Source organism: Mercurialis annua, linkage group LG2 (assembly GCF_937616625.2).
Source record: "Mercurialis annua linkage group LG2, ddMerAnnu1.2, whole genome shotgun sequence".
Lineage (NCBI taxonomy): Eukaryota > Viridiplantae > Streptophyta > Magnoliopsida > Malpighiales > Euphorbiaceae > Mercurialis > Mercurialis annua.
Genome location: NC_065571.1, coordinates 26,870,680 through 26,891,431, shown reverse-complemented (window position 1 = coordinate 26,891,431; position 20,752 = coordinate 26,870,680). Strand labels below are relative to the sequence as shown.

Here is a 20,752-nt window from a genome sequence, read left to right as displayed (position 1 = left end):
ACGTTTGTAAACGTTTGGCTTAAATTTCTAAAAAGGTGAAAAACTTGGATTTGTTTTGTAGAGTTTGCAAACGTTTGACCTAAATTGCAAAAAAGGGGAAATGCTTGGATTTGTTTTGTTGTGTATGTGAACGTTTGGCGTAAATTGCTAAAAAGGTGAAACGCTTGGTTTTGTTTCGTAACATTTGTAAACGTTTGGCTTAAATCGCTAAAAATTGCAAACGTTTGAATTTGTTTGGTAATGTTTTAAATGTTTGGTTTTGTTTCGTAACGTTTGTAAACGTTTGGCTTACATCGCTAAAAAGGTGAAACGTTTGGATTTTTTCGCAACATTTGTAAACGTTTGGCTTAAATAGCTAAAAAGGTGAAATGCTTGGATTTGTTTCATAACGTTTGGAAACGTTTGGGTTAAATTGATAAAAAGGGGAAACATTTGGATTTGTTTCGTAACGTTTGCAAACGTTTGGCTTAAACCGCTAAAAAGGTGAAACGTTTGGATTTGTTTCATAACGTTTGTAAACGTTTGGCTTAAATTGCTAAAAAGGTGAAACGTTTAGATTTGTTTCGTAGCGTTTGAAAACATTTTCCTTAAATCACTAAAAAGGTGAAACATTTGGATTTGTTCTGTACCGTTTGTAAACGTTTTGCTTAAATCGCTAAAAAGGTGAAAAGCTTGGATTTGTTTCGTAACGTTTTGTAAATGTTTGGCTTAAATTTCTAAAAAAGGTGAAACTCTTGGTTTTGTTTCTTAATGTTTGTAAATGTTTGGTTTAAATTGATATGGGAAACGTTTGGATTTGTTTCGTAACGTTTGTAAATGTTTCATTTCAATCGCTAAAAATGTGAAACGTTTGGATTTGTTTCGTAACTTTGTTAACGTTTCGCTTAAATCCGTAAAAAGGTGAAACGTTTGGATTTTTTCGTAACGTTTGTAAACGTTTGGCTTAAATCGCCAAAAAGGTGAAATGTTTGAATTTCTTTCATAACATTTGTAAACATTTGACTGAAATCGCTAGAAAAGTGAAATGTTTGGATTTGTGTCGTAACGTTTGCAAACGTTTGGATTAAATCGCTAAAAAGGTGAAACGTTTGGTTTTGTTTCGTAACGTTTGTAAATGTTTGGCTTAAATCGCTAAAAAATGTAAAACGTTTGAATTTGTTTCGTAACGTTTGTGATTACGTTTGGCCGAAATCGCTAAAAAGGGGAAACGTTTGGATTTTTCGTAACGTTTGTATACTTTTGGCTTAAATAGCTAAAAAGGTGAAATGTTTGGATTTTTTCATAACGTTTATAAACGTTTTGGCTTAAACCGCTAAAAAGGGGAAACGTTTGGATTTGTTTCGTAACGTTTGGCAAACGTTTTGCTAAAATCGATTAAAAGGTGAAACGTTTCGATTTGTTTCCTAACCTTTGTAAACGTTTGGCTTAAATTGCTAAAAAGGTGAAACGTATGGATTTGTTTTGTAGCGTTTGAAAATGTTTGGTTTAAATCGCTAAAAAGGTGAATCGTTTGGATTTGTTTCGTACCGTTTGTAAACGTTTGGCTTAAATCGGTAAAAATGTGAAAAGTTTGGATTTGTTCGTAACGTTTGTAAACGTTTGGCTTAAATTGCTAAAAATATGAAACGCTTGGTTTTGTCTCGTAACGTTTGTAAATGTTTGGCTTAAATTTATATGGGAAACGTTTGGATTTGTTTCGTAGCGTTTGTAAGCGTTTCATTTCAATTGCTAAAAATGTGAAACGTTTGGATTTGTTTCGTAACGTTTGTAAACTTTTGGCTTAAATCCGTAAAAAGGTGAAACGCTTGGATTTGTTTCGTAACGTTTGTAAACGTTTGGCTTAAATCCGTAAAAAGGTGAAATATTTGAATTTGTTTCATAATGTTTGTAAACGTTTGGCTTATATCGCTAAAAAGGTGAAATGTTTGGATTTGTTTTGTAACGTTTGCAAACGTTTGGCTTAAATTGCTATAAAGAGGATACTTTTGGATTTGTTTCGTAATGTTTGTAAACGTTTGGCTTAAATTGCGAAAAAGGTGAAACGTTTGGATTTGTTTCGTAACGTTTGTAAACGTTTGGATTAAATCGCTAAAAAGGTGAAACATTTGGTTTCATTTTTTAGCGTTTGTATACGTTTAGCTTAAATTGCTAAAAAGGTGAAACGCTTGTATTTGTTTCGTAGCATTTATAAACGTTTTGTTTTGTTTCGTAACGTTTGCAAACGTTTGGTTTAAATTGCAAAAAAGGTGAAAATTTTGAATTTGTTTCATAACCTTTGTAAATGTTTGACTTAAATTGCTAAAAAGGTGAAACGTTTGGATTTGTTTTGTAACGTTTGTGAACGTTTGGCTTCAATCGCTAAATAGGTGAAACATTTGGATTTGTTTCGTAACGTTTATAAACGTTTGGCTTAAATTGCTAAAGAGGCGAAACGATTGAATTTGTTTCGAAACGTTTGTAAACGTTTGGCTTAAATTTCTAAAAAGGTGGAATGTTTGGATTTGTTTCGTAACATTTGTAAACGTTTGGCTTCAATCGCAAAAAAGGTGAAATGTTTGGATTTTTTTCATAACGTTTGTAAAAGTTTGGCTTAAATTGCTAAAAAGGTGAAACGTTTGGATTTGTTTCGTAGCGTTTGTAAACGTTCGGCTTAAATCGCTAAAAAGGTGAAATGTTTGGATTTGTTTCGTACTGTTTGTAAACGTCTGGCTTAAATCACTAAAAAGGTGAAATGTTTGGATTTGTTTCGTAACACTTGTAAACGTTCGTCTGAAATTGCTATAAAGGTGAAACGCTTGGTTTTGTTTCGTAACGTTTGTTAATGTTTGGCTTAAATTGATATGGAAAACGTTTGGATTTGTTTCATAACGTTTGCAAACATTTCATTTCAATTGTTAAAAATGTGAAAGGTTTGGATTTGTTTCGTAAACTTTTGTAAGCGTTTGGCTTAAATCGTTAGAAAGGTGAAATGTTTGAATTTGTTTCATAACATTTGTAAATGTTTGGATTAAATCGCTAAAAAGGTGAAACATTTGGATTTGTTTCGTAACGTTTACAAACGTTTGACTTAAATCGTCAAAAAGGTGAAACGTTTTGATTTGTTTCACAGCGTTTGTAAACGTTTGGCTTAAATTGCTAAAAAGGTGACACGTTTGGATTTGTTTCGTAACGTTTGTAAACGTTTGGCTCAAATCGCTAAAAAGGGGAAACGTTTGGTTTTGTTTCGTCACGTTTGTATACGTTTTGCTTAAATTGCTAAAAAGGTGAAAGGCTTGGATTTGTTTTGTAACGTTTGTAAACTTTTGGTTTTGTTTTATAACGTTTGCAAACGTTTGGCTTAAATTGCACAACATGTTAAACATTTGAATTTGTTTCATAAGCTTTGTAAATGTTTGGCTTAAATTGCTAAAAAGGTGAAACATTTAGATTTGTTTCGTAACGTTTGTGAACGTTTGGCTTTAATTGCTAAATAGGTGAAACGTTTGGATTTGTTTCGTAACGTTTGTAAACGTTGGGCTTAAATTGCTAAAGATGTGAAACTATTGGATTTGTTTCGAAACGTTTGTAAACGTTTGGCTTAATTTTCTAAAAAAGTGGAACGTTCGGATTCGTTTCGTAACATTTGTAAACGTTTGGCTTCAATCGCAAAAAAGGTGAAACGTTTGGTTTTGTTTCGTTTGTAAACGTTTGGCTTAAATCGCTAAAAAGGTATATTGTTTGCATTTCTTTCGAAACGTTTTAAACGTTTGGCTTAAATCGCTAACATGGAGAAACGTTTGGATTTTTTTCGTAACGTTTGTAAACGTTTGGCTTAAATCGCTAAAAAGGTATATTGTTTGCATTTCTTTTGAAACGTTTTAAACGTTTGGCTTAAATTGCTAACATGGAGAAACGTTTGAATTTGTTTCGTAACGTTTGTAAACGTTTGGATTAAATCGCTAAAAAGGTGAAACATTTGGTTTTATTTCGTAACGTTTGTATACGTTTTGCTTAAATTGCTAAAAAGGTGAAACGCTTGGATTTGTTTCGTAACTTTTGTAAACGTTTTGTTTTGTTTCGTAACGTTTGCAAACGTTTGGTTTAAATTGCAAAAAAGGTGAAAATTTTGAATTTGTTTCATAACCTTTGTAACTGTTTGACTTAAATTGCTAAAAAGGTGAAACGTTTGGATTTGTTTTGTAATGTTTGTGAATGTTTGGCTTCAATCGCTAAATAGGTGAAACATTTGGATTTGTTTCGTAACGTTTATAAACATTTGGCATAAATTGCTAAAGAGGCGAAACGATTGAATTTGTTTCGAAACGTTTGTAAACGTTTGGCTTAAATTTCTAAAAAGGTGGAATGTTTGGATTTGTTTCGTAACATTTGTAAATGTTTTGCTTCAATCGCAAAAAAGGTGAAATGTTTGGATTTTTTTCATAACGTTTGTAAAAGTTTGGCTTAAATTGCTAAAAAGGTGAAACGTTTGGATTTGTTTCGTAGCATTTGTAAACGTTCGGCTTAAATCGCTAAAAAGGTGAAACATTTGGATTTGTTTCGTACCGTTTGTAAACGTTTGGCTTAAATCACTAAAAAGGTGAAAAGTTTGGATTTGTTTCGTAGCGTTTGTAAACGTTCGTCTTAAATTGCTATAAAGGTGAAACGTTTGGTTTTGTTTCGTAACGTTTGTAAATGTTTGGCTTAAATTGATATGGAAAACGTTTGGATTTGTTTCATAACGTTTGTAAACATTTCATTTCAATTGTCAAAAATGTGAAAGGTTTGGATTTGTTTCGTAAATTTTGTAAACGTTTGGCTTAAATCGTTAAAAAGATGAAATGTTTGAATTTGTTTCATAACATTTGTAAACGTTTGGATTAAATCACTAAAAAGGTGAAACATTTGGATTTGTTTCGTAACGTTTGCAAACGTTTGGCTTAAATCGCTAAAAAGGTGAAACGTTTTGATTTGTTTCATAGCGTTTGTAAACGTTTGGTTTAAATTGCTAAAAAGGTGACACGTTTGGATTTGTTTCGTAACGTTTGTAAACGTTTGGCTCAAATCGCTAAAACGGGGAAACGTTTGGTTTTGTTTCGTCACGTTTGTATACGTTTTGCTTAAATTGCTAAAAAGGTGAAACGCTTGTATTTGTTTTGTAACGTTTGTAAACTTTTGGTTTTGTTTTGTAATGTTTGCAAACGTTTGGCTTAAATTGCAAAACATGTGAAACATTTGAATTTGTTTCATAAGCTTTGTAAATGTTTGGCTTCAATTGCTAAAAAGGTGAAACATTTGGATTTGTTTCGTAACGTATGTGAACGTTTGGCTTCAATTGCTAAATAGGTGAAACGTTTGGATTTGTTTCATAACGTTTGTAAACATTGGGCTTAAATTGCTAAAGAGGTGAAACATTGGATTTCTTTCGAAACGTTTGTAAACGTTTGGCTTAATTTGCTAAAAAAAGTGGAACTTTCGGATTCGTTTCGTAACATTTGTAAACGTTTCGCTTCAATCGCAAAAAAGGTGAAACGTTTGGTTTTGTTTCGTTTGTAAACGTTTGGCTTAAATCGCTAAAAAGGTCAATTTCGTAACGTTTTAAACGTTTGGCTTAAATCGCTAACATGGAGAAACGTTTGGATTTGTTTCGTAATGTTTGTAAATGTTTGGCTTAAATCGCTAGAAAGGTAAAACATTTGGATTTGTTTCGTAACGTTTTAAACTTTTGCTTTTGTTTCGTAACGTTTGTAAACGTTTGGCTTAAATTGCGAAAAAGGTGAAACGTTTGGATTTGTTTCGTAACGTTTGTAAACGTTTGGATTAAATCGCTAAAAAGGTGAAACATTTGGTTTTATTTCGTAACGTTTGTATACGTTTTGCTTAAATTGCTAAAAAGGTGAAACGCTTGGATTTGTTTCGTAACGTTTGCAAACGTTTGGTTCAAATTGCAAAAAAGGTGAAAATTTTGAATTTGTTTCATAACCTTTGTAAATGTTTGACTTAAATTGCTAAAAAGGTGAAACGTTTGGATTTGTTTTGTAACGTTTGTGAACGTTTGGCTTCAGTCGCTAAATAGGTGAAACATTTGGATTTGTTTCGTAACGTTTATAAACGTTTGGCTTAAATTGCTAAAGAGGCGAAACGATTGAATTTGTTTCGAAATGTTTGTAAACGTTTGGCTTAAATTTCTAAAAAGGTGGAATGTTCTGATTTGTTTCGTAACATTTGTAAACGTTTGGCTTCAATCGCTAAAAAGGTGAAATGTTTGTATTTTTTTCATAACGTTTGTAAAAGTTTGGCTTAAATTGCTAAAAAGGTGAAACGTTTAGATTTGTTTCGTAGCGTTTGTAAATGTTCAGCTTAAATCGCTAAAAAGGTGAAACGTTTGGATTTGTTTCGTACCGTTTGTAAACGTTTGGCTTAAATTACTAAAAAGGTGAAAAGTTTGGATTTGTTTCGTTACGTTTGTAAACGTTCGTCTTAAATTGCTATAAAGGTGACACGCTTGGTTTTGTTTCGTAACGTTTGTAAATGTTTGGCTTAAATTGATATGGAAAACGTTTGGAGTTGTTTCATAACGTTTGTAAACATTTCATTTCAATTGTTAAAAATGTGAAAGTTTTGGATTTGTTTCGTAACTTTTGTAAGCGTTTGGCTTAAATCGTTAGAAAGGTGAAATGTTTGAATTTGTTTCATAACATTTGTAAACGTTTGGATTAAATCGCTAAAAAGGTGAAACATTTGGATTTGTTTCGTAATGTTTGCAAACGTTTGGCTTAAATCGCTAAAAAGGTGAAACGTTTTGATTTGTTTCATAGCGTTTGTAAACGTTTGGTTTAAATTGCTAAAAAGGTGACACATTTGAATTTGTTTCGTAACGTTTGTAAACGTTTGGCTCAAATCGCTTAAAAGGGGAAACATTTGGATTTGTTTCGTAGCGTTGTAAACGTTTGGCTCAAATCGCTTAAAAGGGGAAACGTTTGGATTTGTTTCGTAGCATTTGTAAACGTTTGGCTTAAATCGCTAGAAAGGTAAAACATTTGGATTTGTTTCGTAACGTTTTAAACTTTTGCTTTTGTTTCGTAACGTTTGTAAACGTTTGGCTTAAATTGCGAAAAAGGTGAAACGTTTGGATTTGTTTCGTAACGTTTGTAAACGTTTGGATTAAATCGCTAAAAAGGTGAAACATTTGGTTTTATTTCGTAACGTTTGTATACGTTTTGCTTAAATTGCTAAAAAGGTGAAACGCTTGGATTTGTTTCGTAACGTTTGCAAACGTTTGGTTTAAATTGCAAAAAAGGTGAAAATTTTGAATTTGTTTCATAACCTTTGTAAATGTTTGACTTAAATAGCTAAAAAGGTGAAACGTTTGGATTTGTTTTGTAACGTTTGTGAACGTTTGGCTTCAGTCGCTAAATAGGTGAAACATTTGGATTTGTTTCGTAACGTTTATAAAGGTTTGGCTTAAATTGTTAAAGAGGCGAAACGATTGAATTTGTTTCGAAACGTTTGTAAACGTTTGGCTTAAATTTCTAAAAAGGTGGAATGTTCTGATTTGTTTCGTAACATTTGTAAACGTTTGGCTCCAATCGCTAAAAAGGTGAAATGTTTGTATTTTTTTCATAACGTTTGTAAAAGTTTGGCTTAAATTGCTAAAAAGGTGAAACGTTTAGATTTGTTTCATAGCGTTTGTAAATGTTCAGCTTAAATCGCTAAAAAGGTGAAACGTTTGGATTTGATTCGTACCGTTTGTAAACGTTTGGCTTAAATCACTAAAAAGGTGAAAAGTTTGGATTTGTTTCGTTACGTTTGTAAACGTTCGTCTTAAATTGCTATAAAGGTGACACGCTTGGTTTTGTTTTGTAACGTTTGTAAATGTTTGGCTTAAATTGATATGGAAAACGTTTGGAGTTGTTTCATAACGTTTGTAAACATTTCATTTCAATTGTTAAAAATGTGAAAGGTTTGGATTTGTTTCGTAACTTTTGTAAGCGTATGGCTTAAATCGTTAGAAAGGTGAAATGTTTCAATTTGTTTCATAACATTTGTAAACGTTTGGATTAAATCGCTAAAAAGGTGAAACATTTGGATTTGTTTCGTAATGTTTGCAAACGTTTGGCTTAAATCGCTAAAAAGGTGAAACGTTTTGATTTGTTTCATAGCGTTTGTAAACGTTTGGTTTAAATTGCTAAAAAGGTGACACGTTTGGATTTGTTTCGTAACGTTTGTAAACGTTTGGCTCAAATCGCTTAAAAGGGGAAACATTTGGTTTTGTTTCGTCACGTTTGTATACGTTTTGCTTAAATTGCTAAAAAGGTGAAACGCTTGGATTTTTTTTATAACGTTTGTAAACTTTTGGTTTTGTATTGTAACGTTTGCAAACGTTTGGCTTAAATTGCAAAACATGTGAAACATTTGAATTTGTTTCATAAGCTTTGTAAATGTTTAGCTTAAATTGCAAAACATGTGAAACATTTGAATTTGTTTAACATTTGTAAACGTTTGGATTAAATCGCTAAAAAGGTGAAACATTTGGATTTGTTAACGTTTGCAAACGTTTGGCTTAAATCGCTAAAAAGGTGAAACGTTTTGATTTGTTTCATAGCGTTTGTAAACGCTTGGTTTAAATTGCTAAAAAGGTGACACGTTTGGATTTGTTTCGTAACGTTTGTAAACGTTTGGCTCAAATCGCTAAAAAGGGGGAACGTTTGGTTTTGTTTCGTCACGTTTGTATACGTTTTGCTTAAATTGCTATTAAGGTGAAACGCTTGGATTTGTTTTGTAACGTTTGTAAACTTTTGGTTTTGTTTTGTAACGTTTGCAAACGTTTGGCTTAAATTGCAAAACATGTGAAACATTTGAATTTGTTTCATAAGCTTTGTAAATGTTTGGCTTAAATTGCTAAAAAGGTGAAACATTTGGATTTTTTCCGTAACGTTTGTGAACGTTTGGCTTCAATTGCTAAGCAGGTGAAACGTTTGGATTTGTTTCGTAACGTTTGTAAACGTTGGGCTTAAATTGCTAAAGAGGTAAAACTATTGGATTTGTTTTGAAACGTTGGGCTTAATTTGCTAAAAAAGTGGAACGTTCAGATTCGTTTCGTAACATTTGTAAACATTTGGCTTCAATCGCAAAAAAGGTGAAACGTTTGGTTTTGTTTCGTTTGTAAACGTTTGGCTTAAATCGCTAAAAAGGTCAATTGTTTGCATTTCTTTCGTAACGTTTTAAACGTTTGGCTTAAATCGCTAACATGGAGAAACGTTTGGATTTGATTCGTAACGTTTGTAAACGTTTGGCTTAAATCGCTAGAAAGGTAATACGTTTGGATTTGTTTCGTAACGTTTTAAACTTTTTCTTTTGTTTCGTAACGTTTGTAAACGTTTGGCTTAAATTGCAAAAAAAGGTGAAACGTTTGGATTTGTTTCGTAACGTTTGTAAACGTTTGGATTAAATCGCTAAAAAGGTGAAACATTTGGTTTTATTTCGTAACGTTTGTATACGTTTTGCTTAAATTGCTAAAAAGGTGAAACGCTTGGATTTGTTTCGTAACGTTTGTAAACGTTTTGTTTTGTTTCGTAACGTTTGCAAACGTTTGGTTTAAATTGCAAAAAAGGTGAAAATTTTGAATTTGTTTCATAACCTTTGTAAATGTTTGACTTAAATTGCTAAATAGGTGAAACGTTTGGATTTGTTTTGTAACGTTTGTGAACGTTTGGCTTCAATCGCTAAATAGGTGAAACATTTGGATTTGTTTCTTAACGTTTATAAATGTTTGGCTTAAATTGCTAAAGAGGCGAAACGATTGAATTTGTTTCGAAACGTTTGTAAACGTTTGGCTTAAATTTCTAAAAAGGTGGAATGTTTGGATTCGTTTTGTAACATTTGTAAACGTTTCGCTTCAATCGCAAAAACGGTGAAATGTTTGGATTTTTTCATAACGTTTGTAGAAGTTTGGCTAAAATTGCTAAAAAGATGAAATGTTTGGATTTGTTTCGTAGCGTTTGTAAACGTTCGGCTTAAATCGCTAAAAAGGGGAAACGTTTGGATTTGTTTCGTACCGTTTGTAAACGTTTGGCTTAAATCACTAAAAAGGTGAAAAGTTTGGATTTGTTTCGTAACATTTGTAAACGTTCGTCTTAAATTGCTATAAAGGTGAAACGCTTGGTTTTGTTTCGTAACGTTTGTACATGTTTGGCTTAAATTGATATGGAAAATGTTTGGATTTGTTTCATAGCGTTTGTAAACATTTCATTTCTATTGTTAAAAATGTGAAAGGTTTGGATTTGTTTCGTAACTTTTGTAAACGTTTGGCTTAAATCGTTAAAAAGGTGAAATGTTTAAATTTGTTTCATAACATTTGTAAACGTTTGGATTAAATCGCTAAAAAGGTGAAACATTTGGATTTGTTTCGTAACGTTTGCAAACGTTTGGCTTAAATCGCTAAAAAGGTGAAACGTTTGGATTTGTTTCATAGCGTTTGCAAACATTTCATTTCAATTGTTAAAAATGTGAAAGGTTTGGATTTGTTTTGTAACTTTTGTAAGCGTTTGGCTTAAATCGTTAGAAAGGTGAAATGTTTCATTTCGTTTCATAACATTTGTAAACGTTTGGATTAAATCGCTAAAAAGGTGAAACATTTGGATTTGTTTCGTAATGTTTGCAAACTTTTGGCTTAAATCGCTAAAAAGGTGAAACGTTTTGATTCGTTTCATAGCGTTTGTAAACGTTTGGTTTAAATTGCTAAAAAGGTGACACGTTTGGATTTGTTTCGTAACGTTTGTAAACGTTTGGCTCAAATCGCTAAAAAGGGGAAACGTTTGGTTTTGTTTTGTCACGTTTGTATACGCTTTTCTTAAATTGCTAAAAAGGTGAAACACTTGGATTTGTTTTGTAACGTTTGTAAACTTTTGTTTTTGTTTTGTAACGTTTGCAAACGTTTGGCTTAAATTGCAAAACATGTGAAACATTTGAATTTGTTTCATAATCTTTGTAAATGTTTGCCTAAATTGCTAAAAAAGGTGAAACATTTGGATTTGTTTCGTAACATTTGTGAACGTTTGGCTTCAATTGCTAAATAGGTGAAACGTTTGGATTTGTTTCATAACGTTTGTAAACGTTGGGCTTAAATTGCTAAAGAGGTGAAACTATTGGATTTGTTTCGAAACGTTTGTAAACGTTTGGCTTAATTTGCTAAAAAAGTTGAACTTTCGGATTCGTTTCGTAGCATTTGTAAACTTTTGGCTTCAATCGCAAAAAAGGTGAAACGTTTGGTTTTGTTTCGTTTGTAAACGTTTGGCTTAAATAGCAAAAAAGGTCAATTGTTTGCATTTCTTTCGTATCTTTTGTAAACGTTTAGCTTAAATTGCAAAAAAGGTGAAATATTTGGATTTGTTTCATAGCCTTTGTAAATCTTTGGCTTAAATCCCTAAAAAGGTGACACATTTGGATTTGTTTCGTAACGTTTGAAAACGTTTGGCTTAAATCGCTAAAAAGGTGAAACATTCGGTTTTGTTTCGTAACGTTTGTATACGTTTTTCTTAAATTGCTAAAAAGGTGAAATGCTTGGATTTGTTTCGTTATGTTTGTAAACTTTTGGTTTTGTTTCATAACGTATGCAAATGTTTGGATTAAATTGCAAAAAAGGTGAAACATTTGAATTTGTTTCATAACCTTTGTAAAGATTTGGCTTAAATTGCTAAAAAGGTAAAACGTTTGGATTTGTTTCATAACATTTGTGAACGTCTAGCTTCAATAGCTAAATAGGTGAAATGTTTGGATTTCTTTCGTAACGTATGTAAACTTTTGGCTTAAATTGCTAAAGAGGTGAAATGCTTGGATTGGTTTCATAACGTTTGTAAACGTTTGGCTTAAATTGCTAAAAAGGTGAAACGCTTGGTTTTGTTTCGTAACGTTTGTAAATGTTTGGCTTAATTTGATATGGGAAACGTTTGGATTTGTTTCGTAACGTTTGTAAACGTTTCTATTCAATCGCTAAAAATATGAAACGTTTGGATTTCTTTCGTGACGTTTGTAAATGTTTGGATTAAATCGCTAAAAATGTGAAACATTTGGATTCTTTCGTAAAGTTTGTAAACGTTTGGCTTAAATGGCTAAAAAGGTGAAATGTTTGGATTTGTTTCATAACGTTTTGAAACGTTTGGTTTATATCGCTGAAAGGTGAAACGTTTGGATTTGTTATATAACGTTTGCAAACGTTTGTCTTAAATGGCTAAAAAGAGGAAAAGTTTGGATTTGTTTTGTAACATTTGTAAACGTTTGGCTTAAATGGCTAAAAAGGTAAAAGTTTTGGATTTGTTTCGTAACGTTTGTAAACGTTTGTCTTAAATCGCTAAAAAGGTGAAACGTTTTGTTTTGTTTCGTAACGTTTGTAAACGTTTTGCTTAAATTGCTAAAAAGGTGAAACTTTTGGATTTGTTTCGTAACGTTTGTAAACTTTTGGTTTTGTTTCGTAACGTTTGAAAAGGTTTGGCATAAATTGCAAAACAGGTGAAATATTTGGATTTGTTTCATAACCTTTGTAAATGTTTTGCTTAAATCGCTAATAAGGCGAAACGTTTGGATTTGTTTTGTAACGTTTGTGAACGTTTAGCTTCAGTCGCTAAATAGGTGAAACATTTGGATTTATTTCATAACGTTTGTAAACGTGTGGCTTAAATTGCTAAAAAGATGAAACGCTTGGATTTGTCTCTTAACGTTTGTAAGTGTTTGGCTTAAACTGCTAAAAAGGTGAAACGCTTGGATTTGTTTTGTAATGTTTGTGAACGTTTGGCTTAAATTGCTAAAAAGGTGAAACGCTTGGTTTTGTTTCATAACGTTTGTAAACGTTTGGCTTAAATCACTAAAAATGTTAAACGTTTGAATTTGTTTGGTAATGTTTTAAACCCTTGGGTTTGTTTCGTAACTTTGTAAACGTTTAGCTTAAATTGCAAAAAAAGGTGAAACATTTAGATTTTTTTCTGTTTACACCGGCTCAAAAATAATATGGGTCAGAGCATCATATGTGCTTATCAATGGAATCAGGCCCTATAAAAAGTCTGTTTAGATTAGTTTTATTAAGAAGTTGTTCCTCATTAGGAGTATTTTTCTTTTAAGAATCTTAGTTCTAGTTAGATTAGGAGTCTTGGTTATGTAGAGCTATAAATAGCTCAGAGATTCATTATTTTTGTATCAACAAATTAATCAATTAAAAACCAAGCCCAGTGCTTTTTATCCCGCAATCCTCGAATTGTTTTAATTTAGGAGTAGTTTTCAGTATTAGTCTCGCCTGAGTTCGTAGCTCCCAGATTATTACTAGTAGATCACGTGGTTAAGTGTTTTTAACCAAAGAAGCCCTGTGAATATCGTTAAAGTATCAAACCTCAAACCGATCCCGATTATAAATTCAAAGATTCGAGTCCGGAATATTTCCAGGCGAACATCTTTTGGTGACTTCACTGGGGAATTAGTTTATGGTTAGCACAAAAACGGACTTTAAGGACGATTCCAGGCACGCTCGGTCTATACGCCGACAACAACTGAAGGGAGGTGACGGAGTAGAAGAATCTGACTCGGACAAATCTGAAATCATGACCAAGGACAAACAACAGGTGAACCAATCGAACAAAGTGCCGAATACTTCGGACACCGATGGGAACCTTCCAAAGGACAAGAATGATGATGCAACCGACGATGAGATGGATTACTCACGCCAGCTTCCTCCATCTCGCCCATCTTTATCACAAGCCGATGTTTCGGCTATGAGGGGCGAGATTGCTCAGGAGAACAAGCAGATGTTCGACGGTGCTATGCACCAGATGTCTGAAGTGATGAGGAACATCATGGCCGATCAAACATCGGTCCAACGGCAGATCCAGGGTAATTTAGATGGCCTCAACAAGGCGATGGAAAACCTGGGACGACTCTTTTCAGAGCAGTCCACTGCTGATCAGGGTTACAGATGGGCCGAACAAAGCCAAACACCGAATCAATTCGGATATCGAGGCGGTTCGGTCGAAACAACGCAGCAACACAGTAAGTTAGGGTATACATATGGATCGGTCAAGCTCTTGACGAGGCATGAGGCCGAATATGCTGGAAGGGCCGATCATCCGGGGGCAAGCACTTCGAACCCTCAAGGCAAGCCCAGACCACAGGGAGCTGCCACTGGATCTAACACCCAAGAGGCTAATATGGGCGAACGCTTGACTTCCGAAGGGGGCGAGCCAAATATTTACAACCAGGGGCAACTTGTGGACATGCTAGAGAGACTTGGGGTAGATCTGAGACCAATGCCTCGCCCGTCATACATGAAGCCCTATCCAGACTAGATCGATAAGTTATACCCTTTCCCAAGGGGATACAAAGTACCCGAATTCAGTTTGTTCTCGGGCGAAGAAAAGGGACAATCGACGGTTGAACATGTCAGTCGGTTTTCAGCCCAATGTGGCGAAGCTGCGGCACATGATTTTTGGAAACTTCGGTTGTTCGCCAGCTCTCTAACCAAGATGGCATTCACGTGGTACTCAAGGTTATCGTCAAACTCGATAGACACCTGGAAAGACCAAGAAATCCTCTTCCATGAGGAATTTTACAGAGCACCACCTGATGTCACCCTCACAGATTTGGCTCGAATTTCTTAATTACCGAGCGAATCGGCAGAAAAATACATCGGCCGATTAAGGAACCTTAGAACAAGGTGTTCCACTAAGATGTCTGAGGCCGATTGCGTCCCAATGGTGGTAAGAGGAATGAGCTTCGCCATGAGAGAACATTTCGAAGGTCATCGATTCCGTGACTTATTTGAACTGACAAACCGGTTGACGTGTTACGAAAGACTTCTCCAAGAGAAGGAACAGAGGCGAGGCGCTTCGAAAGGAACCTACTACAATTACCAACTGGACGTGGCCGTAGTTTCGGACAGCGAAGACAGCAGCTCCGAAGATGAAGTCAACATGGCCGAATTCTTAGGAATTAAGCCTCTGGAATGTTCGGCCTTAAGAAAGCAAGGTTTCGTTAAGAAAAACAAAACCGCAGTGGTCCATAAGGAATACTCCTTCGATCTAACCAAGGCTGACGAGATTTTAGATGCCTTGTTCAAGGATGGACAGATCGCCCTCAGTGAGAGTCACGTCATCCCACTGGCAGAGGAACTGGTCGGAAAGGATAACTGCAAATACCATATTTCCTGGAGGCACAACACGAATAATTGTGTGAACTTCAGAAATGTGATCCAGAAGGCGATACACGAGGGAAAACTCTTGTTTCCTACCAAAAAAGAGGCCGATGCAAAGTACATCTCCATTAATACTGTTCGGCCTCACTTCGATAGTTTCCTGGAACAGGGACAGATACAGAGCAAGAGGAATCCGAGGAAACCTAAGCCCAGAGTTGAGACCAATGGTTCTAAATGGCGAGAAGAAAAAGGGCGATCTCAGCAACAGAAGAGGAAACGCCATAGCTCGCCTACTGCAGAGATGACTTGCCCATCATGTAGTACTTGTTTCAAAGCTAAGAGGGCCAAAAGATTAAGGGAGCATCCTAAGACATTCAAGCCTAAATCGCCCACGGAACAGTGGCAGAAGCATCAGCCACAGCGGGAGTCTAAGAAAACTGTGTTCAAATGGATATTTCGGCCAACGGAGGGGAGCCCTTGTATGACGAAAACCCAAAAGAGGCGTATACAGAGGTTGAGGCAAGAGTCGAGGGCAAACCACAACGCACGGATACCACCAGAGGCCGAGCAGGGGGGACAAAACCATAGCCGAGAGATTGGGTAATAGGGTTAGGATCGAAACTACTGCTGAGCCACATGAACGAAGAACCTCTAAGGTAAGAAAGATATGGGTCCCAAAGCAAGTGGGTCGAACAAAAGAGTTGACCAGCGAGACTAAAAAGATAGAGGCCCATAAGAGCGAGGCAGATACTGCCAAGAAACAATCTTACAAAGACGTACTTGTTTCCCACCAAGACGGTCAGTTAAAAGAAAAATTATACAGAGATCGTGAGGTAATCGTCTCGCACAAAAAAGGGGTGTTGAAAGCTTGGGTCCCGGTTGTCAAGGACGAATACAGAGTGAAAGTGGTCACACTTCTTATTTCTTATAGAAGCAAGCCTGGGCAAAAGGCGACGTTGGAAGGCGATGTAATCGTTCCAGAAGATGATAGTGTCGATAACACGGCAGCAATATCACTTAGTAAACCCCCAACGAGGATGATAAGGCATATTCGGCCGCTATATATCAAGGCCGATTTAAACGGGGTATTAGTCAACATGGTCCTTATTGATAACGGAGCTGGGGTAAATATACTATCGGCAAAGATGCTCAAGAAGCTCGGCATAAACCGAGATCAGCTTGACCCAACTGACGTTTACATGACCGATTTCCCTGGGGGCGAGACACCAGCTGAGGGATACATTACTCTCAGGATAAAAGTTAGGCGAGTAGAGACCGAAGAGGGATTCTTCGTGGTCAACGCCCGGAGCAACTACAACATATTGCTTGGACGAGATTGGATACACTCCAATATGTGCATACTGTCCACCATGCATCAAATGCTGTTCATATGGCGAGAGGACGGCGAAGCCGAAGTTGTACAGGGCGATCCCAACACCTTCGCGCAAAGACCATAATGTGCTTGAGGCACGTTTATATGAAGAAGAAGTGCGAAACATACAGTCCCTTAGTTCTTAAGGGGAGGCGAGCATACCCCGCCTATTAGTCAATTCGGATCGGCCAGTATCAATGACCCTTGGGGGCAACGGCCGATCCACCATTATCAAGCTTTTAGAATGATAGCACGACATAAGGAACTATGGGAGAAGATCAAACAACTGGCCTCTCTATATGAAGTAGCATCGGCCGAATGCATTTACAAGGACCAAGATCAAGACCCAACATGATCGCTCAAGATTGGGGATATACAGTTAGCAACGGGTAAACTGGAAGATGATCTCGCCCAGGTACAAGATGACTTATTAGAAATAAACTTGGGCACGGTCGAATCGCCCAGACCTATATACATCAATGCAGGGTTAACTGCAGAATTTAAGGAACAGCTGATCGCTCTGCTCAACGAATTCCGTGATTGTTTCGCTTGGTCGTACGACGAAATGTCGGGTCTCGATCCAAACATCGCACAACACAAGCTCCCTATAAAAAGCGGTTTTACGCCATTCCGACAACCCCCCAGACGAATATCTAGAGAGGTAGATACCCTCATTCAAGATGAAATCAAACGGTTGGACGATGTCAAGTTTATTCGAGAGGCTCAGTACACCGAATGGTTGTCTAATATCGTACCCGTGATGAAAAGGAATGGCAAGCTAAGGGTATGTGTCGATTTTCGAAACCTCAACCTAGCCACGCCTAAGGACGAATACCCAATGTCGGTGGCCGATATGCTAATAGATAGAGTAGCAGGGCACACAGTGCTCAGTTTCCTCGATGCACATTCTGGGTACAACCAAGTACCGATCAGCAAGGACGACGTGTCTAAAACAGCTTTTAGATGCCCTAGGCCAATCGGAGCTTATGAGTGGGTCGTTATGCCTTTCGGCTTGAAGAATGCGGGTGCGACCTACCAAAGGGCGATGAGTAAGATGTTCAGAGGGCTGGATTGCCTTGAAGTGTATATCGACGACGTGGTAGTAAAGTCGAACACTGAGGAAGTTCATTTGGCCGATCTAAGGATAGGGTTCGAACGCATACGGGCTAATGGATTAAAAATGAACCCTTTTAAATGTGCATTCGGAGTATCGGACGGGAACTTCTTGGGTTTCTTGGTTCACCAGCGGGGAGTAGAGACATATAAAAACAAAGCCAAGGCGATCATCAATGCTGAACCACCCAAAACTAAGAAGCAACTTCAGAGACTCAACGGTCAAATAAATTTCCTGAGGCGATTTATAGCGAACACAGCAGGCCGACTTCGTAGCTGGAGTGTTCTGCTACGAGGAAAAGAGACCGATCAGTGGGTATGGACGAACGAGCAGCAGAAGGTGTTCGACGACTTAAAAGGGTACTTAGCCAAACCTCCAGTCATGACCCCTCCAAAGCCGAACAAGCCTATGTTGCTTTACTTATCGGCTGCACATGAATCCATGGGATGCATGCTCGCCCAAGAGGACAACGGGGTTGAGAGAGCGGTCTACTATCTAAGTCATGGGCTGACCGATACGGAGATTTGCTATACCGACATAGAAAAGATGTTCTTATGTTTGTACTTCACACGCTGCAAGCTACGGTATTATATGTTACCGGCAGTAGTATGCGTACTATCCCAGACCGATATCATTAAGTATATTCTGTCGAAACCATACTTAAGAAATCGGATTGGGAAGTGGGCGATCGCTATGTCTGAGTTTACGTTGGTATACGTCCCTCAGAGAGCAGTAAAAGGACAAGCCTTGGCCGACTTCTTAGCCGATCATCCAAGAATTACCCTTAAGGAGGAAACCATTAGTTGCTGCGACATAGACATATGGGAGATGTGGTTGGATGGGTCCAGAACTAGCCAGGGGGCAGGCGCCGGAGTACACATTGTCTCGCCCTTGGGGGCATCTTACCGATTATCGTTCAAACTCTGGTTTGAATGTACCAACAACCAAGCAGAATACGAGGCTCTGATATTCGGTCTCGAAATTTTGGCCGAGCTGGGGGAAAAAGAAATCGACGTTAGAGGCGATTCTTTGTTGGTCATCAAACAAGTGATTGGGGAATTCAAGTGCGAGTCCGAACTATTAGTAAGGTATTGCAACAAGGCAAAGCACCTGATCGAAGGGTTTCAAGATACAAAGATAGAATACACCGAGAGGGCTCAACACGAGAATGGGTACAAGATGAATCTCCAGTTCGACGCAATCAAAAGAGAAACGCCGAATCTCCATACTGGGGGCATCACCATCGACGAAAGGAATTTTTCGGTCTACCAATTGGATATCACCCAAGATTGGCGGACCGAAATCTTAAGATGGTTTGAAAAACCAGATCAGGCAAATAGGAGAATAAGGACCTTTGCCCTAAACTACGTTGTCCTGGCGGGCGAATTATACAAAAATGGTTTTGAAGGGCTACTCTTCAGATGCATCGGCCCAAAGGAGGCAATGTTATCAATGGCCGAAGTACATGAAGGGATAGCGGGCGTTCATCAGGCAGGCCCCAGAATGAGATGGTTGATCCATAAATACGTCTTCTATTAGCGGAAAATAGAACAAGACTGCATAAGATATGCTAAAGGGTGCGAAGCCTGTCAGAAATGTGGCCCGATACAGCACGTCCCGGACGAAGAACTCCATTCCATCATCAAGCCGTGGCCATTTAGAGGATGGGCGGTCGACCTCATAGGGAAAATATATCCTGGCTCATCAGATGGTCATACGTTCGTCATCATCGCTAATTGCTATTTCACCAAGTGGGTCGAAGCAAAGCCCCTAAAATTGCCCACGCAAGAGGCCGTGATCAAGTTTTTGAAAGAGTACATCGTTCACCGACATGGCTTACCCGAATCAATAACCATTGATCAAGGGACGATTTTCACAGGAAGTGATATAGTTTGGTGGGCTTCGCAGATGAAGATCAAAATGCTGCACTCAACACTATACTATGCACAAGCCAACGGACAGGCCGAGGCGACGAACAAGGCTATTAAGCTTATCGTTCAGAAGATAATTGAAGAAAACCCAAGACAATGGCATGTGTTTTGTCCGAAGCAGTTTGGGCGAATAGAACTAGCCAGAAGTCGGCCACAGGGACCTCACCTTTCCGGATGGTATATGGGTATGATGCAATGTTGCCAATGGAGCTTACTGTAATGTCTACTCGCCTTTTTTACCAGAATAAATTATCCAAAGAGGATTACTTTGACAAAATGGTGATAGACTCCTTGGATCTTGACGAGGAGAGATTGGCAGCATTAGATCACCTTGAAGCCCATAAAAGAAGGGTTGAAAGGGCATACAATAAGCGGGTAAAACTGAAGTCATTTGCCATAGGCGATATGGTGTGGAAGGCGATCCTACCTATTGGTCATAAAGACAAGCGACTTGGTAAATGGAGTCCGAACTGGGAAGGTCCGTTTATCGTAACTACCAAGTTGATAGGCAGTGCATACGTACTGGCGAATATTGACGGCGAGGAACACGACAGGGGAATTAATGGTCAGTTTCTGAAAAAATATGTTCCCAGCTGTTGGGAAAACATCGACCGACCGTTATTCGGAGCCGATGAAGAATGATGCCTGCCGCAGGCATTTATCGAACGTTCTCAGCCAATAAGTGTTTTCATCAATGCCGATGATTATAAAACGTTTTACCCTCGGCCGATTATATTTGTAGTTTACTTTGTCGAGGCCGATGCACGAAGAAATCATTTTCAATTCGGCCATGTATTGTTACAGTTGAGTTTTTTCAACGGGTCCTCCGTTTTTCTCAACAATTTAATGTAATGATTTATGAAAAATACAAGTTTATAATATCGGACTAATCAAAGACCGATAACATGATGAAAAATGATGATGGGAACATAAAACAAACACAAAAGTAAGCAGTAAAGAAATATTCGGCCTCTCAGCCGATTAACATCGACAACTGAAGCAATGTTCAGGACATCAAAAAGATACGGCCACTAGGCCGATCAAACGGACATGAATATTCAAACGTTACAAATACCGTAAAACAAATATTGTTCTAAACTTGGAATTATTAAAAATGACTAAATATATCTCCCATTTCACTACGAACAGTGCTGAACTGTGCACGGGCTTCTTCGACCTTCGGCTTT

General features: G+C 37.0%; 2 protein-coding genes across 2 annotated transcripts; both read left to right on the top strand.

Moving 5' to 3' along the window:
* Positions 1–16,764: 16,764 nt before the first annotated feature.
* Positions 16,765–19,785, top strand: LOC126668387 (uncharacterized). Its single transcript, XM_050361593.1, has 3 exons — positions 16,765–16,824; positions 16,900–19,125; positions 19,174–19,785. The coding sequence occupies exons 1-3, from the start codon at positions 16,765–16,767 to the stop codon at positions 19,783–19,785; spliced, it is 2,898 nt and encodes a 965-aa protein (XP_050217550.1).
* Positions 19,785–20,207, top strand: LOC126668386 (uncharacterized). The gene has a single exon (XM_050361592.1). It carries the CDS (start codon positions 19,785–19,787, stop codon positions 20,205–20,207), a length of 423 nt encoding a protein of 140 aa, XP_050217549.1.
* The last annotated feature ends 545 nt before the right edge of the window (positions 20,208–20,752 follow it).